Source organism: Jaculus jaculus, chromosome 1, assembly GCF_020740685.1.
Source record: "Jaculus jaculus isolate mJacJac1 chromosome 1, mJacJac1.mat.Y.cur, whole genome shotgun sequence".
Classification (NCBI taxonomy): Eukaryota; Metazoa; Chordata; class Mammalia; order Rodentia; family Dipodidae; genus Jaculus; species Jaculus jaculus.
In genome coordinates, this window is record NC_059102.1 from 151,053,119 (window position 1) to 151,067,245 (window position 14,127).

General features: G+C 55.5%; 1 protein-coding gene across 1 annotated transcript; it reads left to right on the top strand.

Annotated features, from left to right (window-relative positions):
* Window positions 1-4,855: 4,855 nt before the first annotated feature.
* Window positions 4,856-12,934, top strand: Sohlh1 (spermatogenesis and oogenesis specific basic helix-loop-helix 1). The gene is made up of 8 exons (XM_045134093.1): window positions 4,856-4,884; window positions 8,623-8,775; window positions 9,226-9,388; window positions 10,037-10,158; window positions 10,467-10,564; window positions 11,461-11,647; window positions 12,139-12,212; window positions 12,741-12,934. The coding sequence occupies exons 1-8, from the start codon at window positions 4,856-4,858 to the stop codon at window positions 12,932-12,934; spliced, it is 1,020 nt and encodes a 339-aa protein (XP_044990028.1).
* The last annotated feature ends 1,193 nt before the right edge of the window (window positions 12,935-14,127 follow it).

The following is a 14,127-nucleotide window of genomic DNA, read 5'->3' on the forward strand; positions in this document are numbered from 1 at the left end:
AAAGGCCAACAAACACAGATCTCACCATAATTAAAGGCAAACGAAAACAGTGAGATCTTGCCCCTTTACTGCTACTAAAAATTACAAGGTCAGAAGACTCCCCTATACAAGCTGCAGGGAGGGGGGCTTGGGCCAAGCCTTCCTGGCCAGGAGTTTCTCACACTGGATTTGGGGGTCTCAGGCCATTTTGCCCCTGGGAACTGGTGGGTTGGAGCTGGTCTTACCTCCAGGATGCTATGTGTCAAAATCCTTAAAAAGGGAAGAGAAAGGAAGGGAGGGGGTACTTAATAGGATGGTATTATGCATATATGTAAGTAAAAGAATAAGTTAATGGGAGTGAAAAGGCCCAAGTGAGGTCAGGGGAAGAGATTGAGTAAAGGGAAGGTGGAGTGAGTAAAGGGAAGGTGGAGGGAGGGCTAATCAAAATCTAAGAGGATATAAATATATCATATAAAAACCTACTTTTTTGGACAATATAACACTCAGGAGCCATAGATTGTTGCTAGAAAATTTTCAGTGCCAGGGATGGGATACGTTCCGGTGAGTTGTTGGCCAGGGAGGTCCCTGATGCCCCCAAAACATTATAGGCCATTGGTGAGGCCCTTGGCTTCCCACCAGGAATAGGTGGTAAGACCCTATTGCTGAAGACTCCACATACTTGGGCTGCAAGGCCACTGAGAAATCCTGCTGGAACTGTGCTGATAACCTCCTCCATGTAGACCAGCTGACAGAAAGCTGGAAGAAGCCATTCTGCATGCAGTTCAATGGGAGAGAGAGATATCACCAGTGAAGATACTAAATAGTGGACACTGCAAGCCTTATAATTGGCCAGCCAGGCCAAATGAGCCAACGGGTACAATAGTGGCATGTCTGTTATGGTGGGAACCAATGGGAGGAAATACATCCCTGATTCTGAAAACTTAAAACAGGGGTAGTTATGAGCCCTAGAGGTGTAACGTCTGCTGCTGTCTGGCTAAATGTATATACTATGCTTATCAAACTGCCCAGTAAGCCCTTCTCTTAATGTTCATACACTTATATTAATGCTACTCTCACTTTTGGTAGAGAATCTTCTCTTTTCAGATGGCAGTGGCCTTGGGATGACTCAGAAGGCATCATGGTGCTGGAAAGAAGTGACAGGAGTGCTCAGTACTGCAATATCTCTATCACACTTTCCAAGGCTCAGGGTCTAATGCAGAAGAGGTGGCGGAAAGAATGTAAGAGGCAAAGGAAGGGTAGGATTCCTTACAACGTGCTCCCTCCAGACACAAAATGGCCTCACAGTGCCTGACACTACCTGCATAAGAGGAAGAAAAGATCAAGACATCAAAAGTAAAAGAGAGGGCTGGAGAGATGGCTTAGCGGTTAAGCGCTTGCCTGTGAAGCCTAAGGACCCCGGCTCAAGGCTCGGTTCCCCAGGTCCCACATTAGCCAGATGCACAAGGGGGCGCATGCGTCTGGAGTTCATTTGCAGTGGCTGGAAGCCCTGAGGCGCCCATTCTATCTCTCTCCCTCTATCTGTCTTTCTCCCTGTGTCTGTCGCTCTCAAATAAATAAATAAAAAATGAACAAAAAAAATATTTAAAAGTAAAAGAGAGACTGATTGAGATGGGGAGGGAATATGATGGAAAGTGGAATTTCAAAGGGGTAAGTGGGGGGAGGGAGGGTATTAGCATGGGGTATTTTTTATAATCATGGAAGTTGTTAATAAAAAAATTTAAAAATTTTTTTTTTTTTTTTTTTTTTTTTTTTTTTTCTTTTCGAGGTAGGGTCTCACTCTGGTCCAGGCTGACCTGGAATTAACTCTGTAGTCTCAGGGTGGCCTTGAACTCATGGCGATCCTCCTACCTCTGCCTCCCGAGTGCTGGGATTAAAGGCGTGCGCCACCACGCCCGGCTTAAAAATTTTTAAAAAAGAAAAAAAAGTTTCTAGTTAAAAAAAAAAGAATGTAAGAACCAAAGGAAAGGTAGAACTCCTTACAACATGTTCCTCCAGACACAAAATGGCCTGGATACCCATGACCTCGCAGTGATGGATAATGGAATTTCAAAGGGGAAAGTGGAGGGGGGGGGGCATTACCATGGGTTATTTTTTATAATCATGGGAGTTATTAATAACAAAAATTTGAAAAGAAAAAATCCTCATTGGTGCTCAAATCTTCTGGCATGACAGTTCTCACCCTTCCTTTTTAAAGTTTTATTTTTTTTTAAGCAGGATCTCATTATAGCCCAAGTTGACCTGTAACTCACCCTGCCCTGTATCCCAGGCTGGCCCAACAATCCTCTTATCTCAGCCTCCCTGGTGCTGCAACTAAAGGCGTGCACCACAATGCCTGGGCTTGACAATTTCACTCTTAAGAATACAAGTCAGGGAAGTGGCTAAATGGTCAGTTCCAGAGAGGCACCTACACGGTCCTGTGAGCACTGCTGACCCAAGCGGTCACAATGGAGTCTCAAGACACATGCTGTGACTCCAGACTTACAGACGGGGAAATTAACACCCCAAGCTCTCCTGTTCCTGGTGATACACAAGGGGTCCCGTCCTAAGCCCAGACCTCTTCTGAAGTCACCTCTGAAGCTCTAGGCCTAAGGCAATGCTGAGGTCCCTCCGGCCCCAACTGTCCCTCTGCCAGCCAGAACTGCACCCTGAGCCCTCTAAGCTTTCCCAGGGAGGGTCCTGGGACACTTCCTGCCACACTAACACAGGCCTGGAGGGCTTGCCAGCCACAGGCACAGATTCTGGTAGGAAGCCAGGACTGAACTTTTGCCGTAGCCTTCAAGTCCTGCAGGATCCCACGGCTGGGAGGTGGCCTGTCGGGAATACACAGTTCCAGGAAAGGACCAGGGCTGTGGTGGGAAGTGGACTGGGGAGGAAGGAGGAGGACTCTCTGGATCTGGGACAGCACTACCATTCTCCCCCCCCCAACACCCCCCCACACACACCACAGTAGCTGTTACTTCCAAGATAGTGGGATCCAGAGGCAGGGAGGGGCAAGGTAGAGAAGGAGAAGGAGGCTAGGGCCATTGGCTGCACAGCAGGGGTCTTGGGGGTGGTGAGGCATGGAGGCCGGACAGAGGTCGGGGTCCCCTAAGGGGTATAGGGTATAGACGCCTGGAACTGGGAGGGCCAGAAGTTCCTTTCCGGACCTGCATTTTTCAGCCCTATAGTCTGAGTACCATTGGCACAGGACTGTAGGCTGTGGGCTGGCAGAGGTTGGGGGTGGAACGTCTTGTGACGCTGTCTCCTCTGACCACAGTGCTGCAGTTTATGTTTCTCACCATGTATAAAACACAGAGCTACCTTGAAGGAGGCCTGGTGCACGGCTCTTTCCTACCCTGCCAAGCTGCTCCAACTCCTGTTTTGCATCCCTCAGCTCTGCCCAAGAAGGGCAGCCGCACTCTCTCCTCTCCCGTGGGCCCTCCAGCCCCGGCAGTAGCTTGACTTGTAGGTGTGATCACTGCAGATACAGAGGCCAGCTCAAGCATGGGTTTTGGAAGGTGGGGCTGGGCAGTGCCAGGTAGATGGTACCACCAGGCCTGGGATGGAAGCCTAGACTCTGGACACAGTGCTCCTGCCTAGTCTGGGGAAGGTAATGAAATGAGACAGGCAATAGACTCAGGGTTGGATGCCCAGGGAGGGAGATACCAGGCCACGGAGGAAGAGACATCACCTATTTGATCCAGAGCAGCCAGGGGAGTGCCAGACATCATCGATTTCCCAAGGACACTACTAAGTGGACACTTGCTTTCCCGGCACATGTTCCTTGCCACATGCTGTCCCTGAGACCTCCAAGAATAGCCCTGACCCTCAAGGCCCCTGCTGAGAACATAGCTCCTTAGCCTGGTAACTTTCCAGGATGGCCCCTGAAGGCCACTTTGTGCCATCCCTCATTTTGCACAGGGGAAATGAGGCCCCAGAGGCGACATCAACAGCGGCACTGCCTGCCTTCAGGTTTGTTTGGCCTGAGACCAGCGAGACCAGCTGCACACACAGGAAAGGGACCTGCTCAGGTGGGCGGAAGCAGGCTCTGTACAGGGTTCCCAGAGTCTGGCTCCTGCCACACGGTGAAGGGACAGTCACACTGGGGGGTGGGGAGGGGCAGGAAGGACCAGGATAGGGGCACAGGCAAGGTCAGCACTGCCACTGCCCTGTCTACCTATGCCCCTCTATCTACACTAAGAAGCTGGGTGGGCAGCTGCCTTGGAAGGACTGTGTCCCAGCTCACCTGGAAGCCTGTCTCGGTCGACTGTGTCCTCTCAGGAATGGGCAGTCAGGAATCCCAAAGAAGTGACCACCCCCAGAAAGTCACCAAATAACTGGACCACAGAACTACTCACACTCTCTACCCAAAGGGGCTCTGCCTGAGAGGGGCTTCCGGGAAAATCTCCAGTGTGAGGTACCTCTGCCGGGGGGTGGGGGGGGTTTCCGCATACCGCACCCCGACCCCCTCGGAGTGGAGTGAGGAGAAGCGCCTCTGCAAGTCCTCACAGCACCTTGCCTGCGTGCCCCGAAAGGCTCAGAGCCTATAAATGTCTCCAGCCCCCTCCGCCCTGCTCCAGGAAGCACAGCCCTGCCCCAAGGGGCACCACTGCTCCCCAAGGAGGACAAGAGGCCTGGTGCATGAGGGTCTGCAGCCTGGGGTGCACGGGAGGAGTGTCCTGGAAGGCGCGGGGCGGGGAGGCCTGGGGGTTCCCACGGGGAGGTGTTAGCCCAGGGAAAGGGGGAGCGCAGCAGCCCGTACCTGGGGGCGCATCGGCAGTCGCTGTCGTCGAACTCGAAGGTCCGGTTGGTGTAGCCCCTGGCGCGCACCCCTTGGCTGGCACCCCCAGGGCTGTGCGCCCCGTCGGGTAGCGGCATGCAGACCCGTGCGGAGACAGAAACGAGGTGGGAGCCTCTGCTGCCTCTTTCCTGGCTTTGCTCCTGAAACACTTAAGTCTTTTTTTTTCCCAATCAAATTGTGGGTGAAAAAAAAAAAAAAAACAGCGGGTCCAACGCCGCGGTGCCGGAGCCTGTCTGCGCGCGACCCCTGCTGGCCGCATCGGGACCCTGATGGTGTGAGGCCCAGACTTGCCCGAAGTTGGAGGGTCTTCTATTACCCTGTCATGGGGCATGCTCCATTGCCATCTCTGGAAATCTTCCGTACCCGAACCCCCCTCCCCAAACCAGGAAGGAGGCGGTAATGGCTAGAAACCGCAAGCACGTTCTCACACTACATGCTACTGGGACTCTTAATCCCGCAAGTGCCCATGTGGGTCACAGTGGGTCCTGAGTTTAAAGTTGGCACGCACAGAAGGCATCGCGTTGCTGTGTCCCGACAACTCCCTGCTGCCTTGTGCTTCTAGACAAAGGTCACTTGGGCAGAGCCTACAAGTTAGACCCCATGGACAGCTGCCTCAGTGCGCTACACTGCTAGGAATCTGCCGGGCTAGGAGGCTAGACCCCAGGTTAAGCAGAAACTGCAGCGCTTCCTGCCTGGCTTCCCACCGAGCACAGCACCTTTTCTTTCTTTCTTCCTTCCTTCCTTCCTTTCTTTTTCCGAGGTAGGGTCTCACTCCAGCCCAGGCTGACCTGGAATTCACTATGAAGTTTCAAGCTAGCTTTGAACTCACAACAATCGCCATAATTCAGCCTCCCCAGTGCTGAGATCAAAGGTGTGCACTACCAGGCCCAACCAGAGCATCTTTTATTAAATAATGGCTGATGGGGGGGTGGTGCGTCCCCCACAACTATGCCCAACGAAACGACCCAAAGATGATGACCTAGAAAGGAGAGGGTCTCACTGCAGGCCCCTCCCTTCCGTGACAGATACCGCACCCTGCCTAACTCAAGTCTGTAACTTCCAGTTCTGCTTATTGAGACCCAAAACTCTCACTGAACCAGAACTATGGCAGTGCAGGAGGCAGATACTGAGACAAAGAGGTTGGGACTCAAAAGAATTGGGCGAGAGAGGGCTGAGCCAACTCCATCCGTTTTCTCCAGGCCTGGGACACCAACCCAGCTTCCCACTGGGGGCTGTAGTCCCCAGAAGAGATTCAGCCTGTTCCATCTCCCCTGGTTAGGTGTCATCTCCAGCAGGACTTGGCCTTTCTGCCAGGCCCCTCACCTGCCCAATACCTAGCTGTTACTCTTGCAGGTCTCCACCACCTGGGAAACTCAGATGGCCATGCCCAGGCGCCTTGCCTGGGTTTGACACCTCAACAGGAGTCCTGCAGGGAGATGGCCCTGTTGGGTTACCAGAGATAATTCCGAGTTGTCAGACCTGAGAGAACCTGGCAAATTTGGTGACATTTCTGAGGGTTTTAGGAAAACCAGCATTTGGTCCAACTCTGCTCGGGAGAGCCAAAGCTTAGAACTCCAGCTGCCCTTGCCCTCCAGCCAGAAAAGGAAGGTGAAATGGGCCTTTGTAATCTCTAGGCTGGCTCTGCTGGGGGATTCTCCAAGGGCAGGAGCGGCTTTGCCCCATCCCTATAAAGCCCAGCCCTGGCATACGCTAGCAAAAGTGAATGTTCCCAAGGATTTCTGGCTCCATTTCACAGCCCTCACCAATACCAGACACAGTGTGTCTGCGAGTGAGCCTGGCTTCATACCTACTTTCTACCTGCCCCATCTGGGGACTGGCCTGGCTCTGAGCCCCTAGTGCTGAGCCCCTCTACTTCTCACTCGCAGGCTCAGACCCACTCCCCTCCTCCTCTGAGTCTTCAGCAACTACCCCCCCCCCCCACCCGCCTGAGCTCACCTGAAATGCTGACATTCCTAGAGGACCCCCTTCACTGAACACTGCTCACCCTTGGAATCTCTCCTTGAAAGAGAACGACGCTCTTATTGTTTTCCCTCCCGTGAATATTTACTCAACAACTCCTGCAGCGAGCCAAGAGGTAGCGTGGTGCATCCAGAGGCCCGCTGGCAACTAGGGAAGTCCTGGGGCTGGGGCTCAGCAGGCCTTTCAGCGCATGGCCCCAGGACGCAAGTTCTCTTAGCCGCGTGCGACCTGAGCCAGATGCTTGGGGATAGGGGGAAGCGCGGCGGGAAGGTGCCGCCTCGCTCTGGTTGCCCTGTAGGGTAATGGCGAGCACGCCCTCCAGCGGGGGTATATGCCAGAGAGAACGGTATGGGAAGGGCGTGCATGCTTGGGCACCCTCTAGCACTCCTGGGACTGAACTGAGAATCCCATAGGTCCGCAGACCAGACTCTCACTCCCACTGAAGCCTGTGAACTCCTGAGGGCAGGGTGCCATTCCGAATGACCCTGAGCGCCATGGAAGAGATAGAGTGGGAAGGAACCAGCCGCCGCGCCAGGGCGGGGTGGACACTCCACTGGGGAGCCCTAACGACCTGCACGCTCTACTTTCTGGCAAGTTCTCCAGCACGAACTGTCCCGCTAGTAGTCAAGGGGACTGGAGGCGGGACGTGAGGAGCGGCAAGCGGAACACGTGATGGGGGTGGGGAAAATTGGGCAAGTCAAGCACGAGGCGGGGGCGGGGCAAGCTAGGCAAGTTACCACGAGGCGTGGGCAAATTAAGTGCTTGGTGAGCGCGCGCGCGCGAGGGCGAGCACGAGGTGGGGGGGGGTGGGACAAGCCACGTGGGCAAATCAAGCGCTTGGTGAGCACGAGGTGGGGGCGGGACAAGTTGCGTGGGCAAATCAAGTGCTTGGTGAGAACGCGAGGTGGGGGCGGGACAAGCTCCGTGGGCAAATCAAGTGCTTGCTGAGCGCGAGGGTGAGCGCGAGGCGGAGGCGGGACAAGCTTCGTGGGCAAATCAAGTGCTTGGTGAGCGCGAGGGTGAGCGCGAGGCAGGGGTGGCGCAAGCTTCGTGGGCAAATCAAGTGCTTGGTGTGCACGAGGGCGAAGGCGAGGTGCGGTGCAAGCTGCGTGGGCAAATCAAGTGCTTGGTGTGCACGAGGGGCAAAGCGACGTGGGGGCGGGGCAAGCTGCGTGGGCAAATCAAGGGCTTGGTGAGGGCGAGGGCGAGCACGAGGTGGGGGCGGGGCAAGCTGCGTGGGCAATTAAAGGGCTTGGTGAGGGCAAGGGCGAGGGCGAGGCAAGCACGAGGTGGGGGCGGGGCAAGCTGCGTGGGCAAATCAAGCGCTCGGTGTGCCCGGGACGGCGCAAGCCGGGCAAGTGGAACATGGACAGGGGGCGTGGTGCACGTAGTCTGCGCCTGGCTTTGGCGGGCTTGCGGACCAGGTGCAGGATGGAAAGAGAGCCCTTTGGGAGTGAGCAGAGCTCTGGTGGGAGGATGTAGCTAGCTAGTGGACCCAGTTCGGGGCTTCCTATCTTGCAGCTTCCTGCCTATGGAGGCCAGTGGTAGTGAGCAGGCTACTCGGAGTATGGGAGCCCAAGGCCAGGATGGATTCAGGTGAAGCGTGGTTTGGGAGATTCTGGAGTTGTCAGGTCCCAAGGCCTTTGTCCAGGGCTTAACATCCTCAACGCTGCCTGGTCCAACAGGGCCGAGCCCTCACGTTGGCCTGGAGGGAGAGGAGGAGGGGGTGCCGAGCTGCACAGAGGGTTTTCCTGGGCAACAGAAGCCTTGTCCACCACAACCCCCTAGATGCTCAAATCCGACATTTTGGCACCATAGTAGTGGGATTCATAGCATGGTGTTCTCGGCTCTGTTCTCTGTAGCAACTCTCCTCACCCTGAGGCTCTGATCGGCTCCCAGAAGCCCTCCCAGGTCTCGGGCCTGGCCTTGAGCCTGGCCCTGGCCCTGGCCCCTACAGTGACCAAGGAGCTGTACTGCTCCCTCCCAAGGAATGTGATCAGTGAGAGGGAACGCAGGTGCGTGCAGCTCCAGGGTGGGTGGTTTCTGAGAGAGGAGGGGAGTAAGTGTGGTTTGACCCAAGTTTCATGTAGATGGGGAGAGCTTTAAAAGGTTTCTAGGTAAACTCGCCCATGGGGGTGGGGATGGCCAGGACCCTCACGGCAGACCCCTCTTTGGTATGAAGCCCTGGTCATCCAGAAGCTAACGTATTTTAGCAAGGTCATCTAGACCACTGGCTTGGATTCATCCTTCCCTGCTGTACCCCAAAGCAGCGATGGTCCATTGCTGTGGGGCTCAGTCAGCACTGGGCAGCCTCATTGTGATGAGGGTCCCAAAGGCTCGGGCTGATCTTTTTACTGTCTGAGAGGCCCTCAGGTTGCCCCGGGTGGGTCTCAGGGTCTCAGGGTCTGTTGTCCTTTCTGGTGAAGGCCATGCAAAGTTACCAGACTTTCCTTGTCTGGAAGCAGGAGGCGGATCTCCAAGAGCTGTGATCGCCTGCGAGCCCTACTGCCCCATTTCGATGGTCGCCGGGAGGACATGGCCACCGTGCTAGAGATGGTTGTGCAGTTCCTCCAGCTTGCTCACGCCCTGACTCCTGACTCGGAGCAGCTGTCCATGAATTATAAGCAGGTGGGCGTCATCAGCACCTTGCAGTGTACCTCGTTGCGTGGTGGTCTTTTATTCCCATGCAGCCTGAGCCCTTCCAGCTTCATCTTGTCTCCTTTGCACCTCTGCCCTCCTTAGCCCAAGGGACCTTGCGATGCGTTCAGACTGTACTTCTTCGTATACTTCTTGGGATAGCTCTTGTCCTCTCCTAATTCTGTTGATCCGTTGCCCCGTGCTTGGTGCCAACGTAAGGGGGAACTGGGCCTCCATGTACCACCCCAGCCAAGAACCACCTAGACTCCTTGTGGACATTTGACGCTGGGAGAAGGCTAGGCAGATGAGAGGCAAAGACTGCCGCCCCCTCCTGAGTCCAGTGTGGCTCTAGAATAGCTCCAACCTCCAAAGCAGAGCCACTGTCAGTGATGGTGAGAGTCTGGCTTAGCCCCCTGTGGCCAGGTGTCCAGATGGGTGCAGCCTGACTCGGGAACAGTGAGATGCATTTGCGGAACCTTTAGCTGGGGTTGCCCCCAGCGTCCCTGCCCCCCATCCCGAGTTCAGGCCAAGCTCAAGGAATCCTCTGGCTCTGTGGGCACCTGGGAAACAGGTGTGTGTGTGTTTACCGGTTGCCTTCCCTCCAACTGACCATCTGGTTGGTTTGTGTGTAAACCTCAGATTTCTGCGCGTTACGGGGCATCGTGGTGCATGCGGCAGGATGATGTTCTGCAGTTGACCAAGGCGAGTCAGGTGGCAGACATCAAGCCAGACCCTGGGATAGCGGCGTCTGGAGTAACTCTGTAAGTTTCCCTCGCGGTCCAGCTGTGGCACCGTGAACCCCCATGGGAAGCTGACATAGAGTCCTCATCTGTTCCCGGGAGGCGGAGCTGCAGGCCTAGCTGTGTGTTCACAGCCAGTACCTACCTGGGAGTACCGTCACGTTCTCCCACCTGCTCACTCAGAGCATCCTCGCGCTGCCCCTTCAAGGGCCTGGCGTGCCAGGGTGTGTTTTGGAGAGGTGGTACAGGCAGCCGACTCAGCCGGGAAGGACAGCATTACTAGGCTCTGCTCTGGCCTTATGGAGTTCTCACGTTTGCCCCCCTTTCAGGCTGAAGGACCCTGCGCCCTGTGGGATGCTGGCTATGGACCAGAGTGAGGCTGTGCGGAGGGCTTCAGAGCTGCTGGAGAAACCACCCTCCAGCCCTGGTAAGTTTGGAGGGTGTAATCACACCAAGTGTGAGCTGAGTGACCTCTGACCCTGAAGTAGTGGGCACTGAGCCTAAATGGAGGTTAGAGGTTTTGCATTGTATTCTGTACGTCAAAGCAAAACAAATCAAAACAAAACAAAACAATGGGGGTTGACCTGGGGGGGGAGGGGTGTTACCTTGGTTTTTATGTCAAGTAGAAAGTGTACACTTTGCCTCTGCCCCACATCCCCTACACCCCTGGGTCTTTGTGGAACATCCTAGTCAGCAGCCCCACCTGTGTCCAGAGTCAGCCAGCCAATATGCCATCACGTTGCCTCTCCTGCGCCCTTGCACTTCCTTTAGTCAGGGCCCTCATTCCCCCAGGCCTGTCTTCATCTCTGTTTGTGCTAAAACTGGGGAAGAAAGGCCCTCAGCCTTTCCAGGCCCTCTGTCATGGATGGACCTTTGTTACCTCATGCCAAGCTCTGGTCTGTCAGAGGTGACTCTGGGTCACCCCTGGGGTGTCTCTGATGACCATGTCCACCTTCTCTGCTTGCCTTTCCTGGCCATCACTCGCTGCATGTTTTCCATGTCTGGAAGTTATCACTGGCCAGGTAGGGTTTCTAAATGTGACCTCTGTTAGGGAGGGACCTAGCTTGGGGCAGGCCTGAGGGTGGAGCCAGAAGTCAGGGAGAAGTTGCTGAGGGAACTCCCAGATCTGAGCCCATGCGGGTGACCTGAGACCCAGGGGGCACCACCTCTAGAAAGCTGCCCATGGGTTGGACCCCTGCCTCCAGAGGCTCCCCTGCTGGGTTAGCGGACTGCTCCCTACTTCTGGCTTCCTTCCACCTGGTCACGTTGCAGGGCAGGACCCTGGTGTAAATCACAAGGACCGAGCTGTCCCGTCCCCTGCAGAGCCTTCCAGCCTGGGGCCCGGACCCCTACTCTGGCTTCCTCGATCCTGGCAGTCAACCTCCCCCGAGATGAGGGAGCTTGTTGCTGGTGGGTTGTGTCAGGCGGCACCCCTGGCCAGAGAGGAGGAATCTCTAGGCAGCCTGGCTGAGGAGGCCACTGTGGGAGTGACACCTGAGCCGGATATCAGGTGGGTGCTTGTGCGCATGTGTGTGTGAGCTGCCACGTAGGTACAGTCAGCTCTGACCCAAGCTCTCGGCCTTTCTCCACTTTTGGACACTTCCAGCACTCATTTTCTCCCCATTGAGAGGCAGACTGAGGCAGCAGGCCCAGGCCAGACTTGGCCATGTGGCTTTCAGATGAGTGTTTCTGAAAACATTTTTTTGTCTACTAATTGTCTTTTGTTTGGGCTGATGGTGAAATGAGTTTGTGTTTTGGGAGCACACACCAGCTGGGGCGTGGGAGGCAGATGGAACCATGAGGCTGTGGCTGGGGAAGCCAGCAGAGATCTCCGTTGAACAGGACTCCGGCCCTGCCATGATGAAGAGGTGTCTATGCTTGGCGGGGGCTGGGCCTCCTTGGAAGGGGAGGGGCCTTCGTCAGGACTCAGGCCTGGACTTGACACTGAGCCTCTTTGGCCTGGGTGCGCTGTGGCCACTCAGTGGATCCTCTCACTTTCAGGTACCCGGCAGAGGCCATGGCCGTGAAAGATGAGCTGTCCTTCCTGCTAACCACCAGTCCTGACTGGTGGGTGGGTGAGTGGGTTTGGGGGTTCATGTTACCTTCTCTGGCTGACACCGGCCCAGGCTTTGGAGCCTCTTGTCCAGCCTGATGGGTGGGGGATGTGCTGAAACCTAGCTTGCTCTGTGACCCAGGATTTCTGGTCTTCCCCCTCTGTTGGCTGGTGGTCTGAATGACTGGCAGAAACATGAGTACGTAATGTGAAAGTGGCTGCCTGATGGCCTGTATCTTTCTTTAGACCTCTTTGTTGGCAGTGCCCCTGAGCCTGACCTCGTTGGGTCCACCAAAGCATCTGAGCAAGTTACATGTCATGCCTCTTCTGGGGGAACATTCTCGTGGCTCTAGAGAGATTCTCCCACGAGAGTGGGCTTACTCCTCCCCACCAGCCTCTGTACCAGGGAGGACAGGAACAGGCCCACGTTTCCCCCTGAGGGGCAAAGGGCTTTTGGAATGTGCAAGGCAGTGGCTAGAGCAAGAGTCCCTGTGTGCTGCCTGGCATCCAGGTCACCTGCCCGCTCTGCTAATGTGCCTTTTGTTTCCAGGGTCAGTGGAGGGCAGAGAAGACCCCGTCCTGTCCAGGAACAGCCCAGTGGACAGGACAGAGCCAGGCTTCCTGATGGATCCTGAGCCCAGCTCCCAGGAGTTCTCCCTGGAGCCATGGGACTTGGACCTGGGCAGCTGGGGCCTGCCCCTAAATGACGAAGATGACAGCATCTTCCCAGACTTACTCACCTGAGAGCCACTGTAGCTGGGTGAAGTGGGGGGGGGGGGGTTGTGGAGCACGCAGGCATGATGTACTCCGCCTGGGCGTTGTAGTTTGGGTTTGGATATGGGTTTGGGTTGCAGCTGCATTCTAATTTGAGGGAGGCGGGCAGGGCCATGTGAGTGGAGTGCCTATTAAAGGGAAGAACAGTTTTCTGGAGGAAGTGGCGTTTTTCTCTGGCTCGTGTGTAATTAATCCAATTCATCAGGCGCATCGCAACCTACCTCCTTCATTGAGTGCAGGCAGCTGCCTGGATCTTTTCTGGGAGGTTCTCAGCTTTGTGGGATCCCTAAATAACCTAGCTTTGTGCCTGTCTCCTAGAGGGGCTGCGAGACCAGCCGCCTCGTACTTGGAGGTGGGTCTGTGAGCTGTTTTGCCCTTCAGTGTCTGTGGAGGGGGGGGGGGCTCAAGTGTTTTTGCTGGGAAGGTCTCTCCAGGGAGACTCGGTGGCACCTCTCTCCCAGCCCAGCATGTCTCAAGGGAAGGGCGGCTCCCGTTCCCCTTGCATTGCTGGTCACCTCTGCACACTGACCACATGGGTTATTGGGAACTCTAGAGAGGCCACCTGCCATAGCATCTGGCCCCCCGTCCCTTCATATTTGTTGGCAGGACTGCTTGCTATTGGTGGACTGAAGTTGTCCCCACCTGAGGTGGGTACTGGCTTCCTTCCCAGGCAGCCTAGGAACCTGCCCTGCTGTCAGTATGTGGAGACAGCCCAAGGCTCCTTGTGACTCCTCCCCCATGTCACTTTGTGTTCGTGAAGCCATAGCAGCTTCAGCCCCTCAAGAAGAGAGTCCTGAGCGTGGGCTTAGAGCCCCTACCAGGCTACCACCTCCGCAGCCAGCTGAATGTTCCATTCACTCCTGTGAGTCACCGCAGACAAAAGGCCAGAGCAGCTGGCGTGGGAAGGAGTACTTGGGGCTGCGTGACTTGAGATCGGAGGGGGTCGTGGGTGTATGGGATGAGCTGAGCACTGCACCTCTGGTCCATGTGGATACTGGGCATGACTGTCCACTGTTGTCAGGACGTTACCTCCTTTTTTCAAAAAATGTATTTTGCTTATTTATATATTTGAAAAAGAAAGAGGCAGAGAGAGAGAGAGAAAATGGGCACGCCAGGGCCTCCAGCCACTGCAAACGAACTCCAAATGCATGCGCCCCCTTGTG

Excerpts from the sequence above, each read along its gene's own strand:
- Sohlh1 (XM_045134093.1), top strand. The coding sequence starts at position 4,856 with ATGCAGACCCGTGCGGAGACAGAAACGAG. Across the intron at positions 10,565-11,460 it reads GAAACCACCCTCCAGCCCTG|AGCCTTCCAGCCTGGGGCCC; the intron begins GTAAGTTTGGAG and ends CGTCCCCTGCAG. Across the intron at positions 12,213-12,740 it reads CAGTCCTGACTGGTGGGTGG|GGTCAGTGGAGGGCAGAGAA; the intron begins GTGAGTGGGTTT and ends TTTTGTTTCCAG.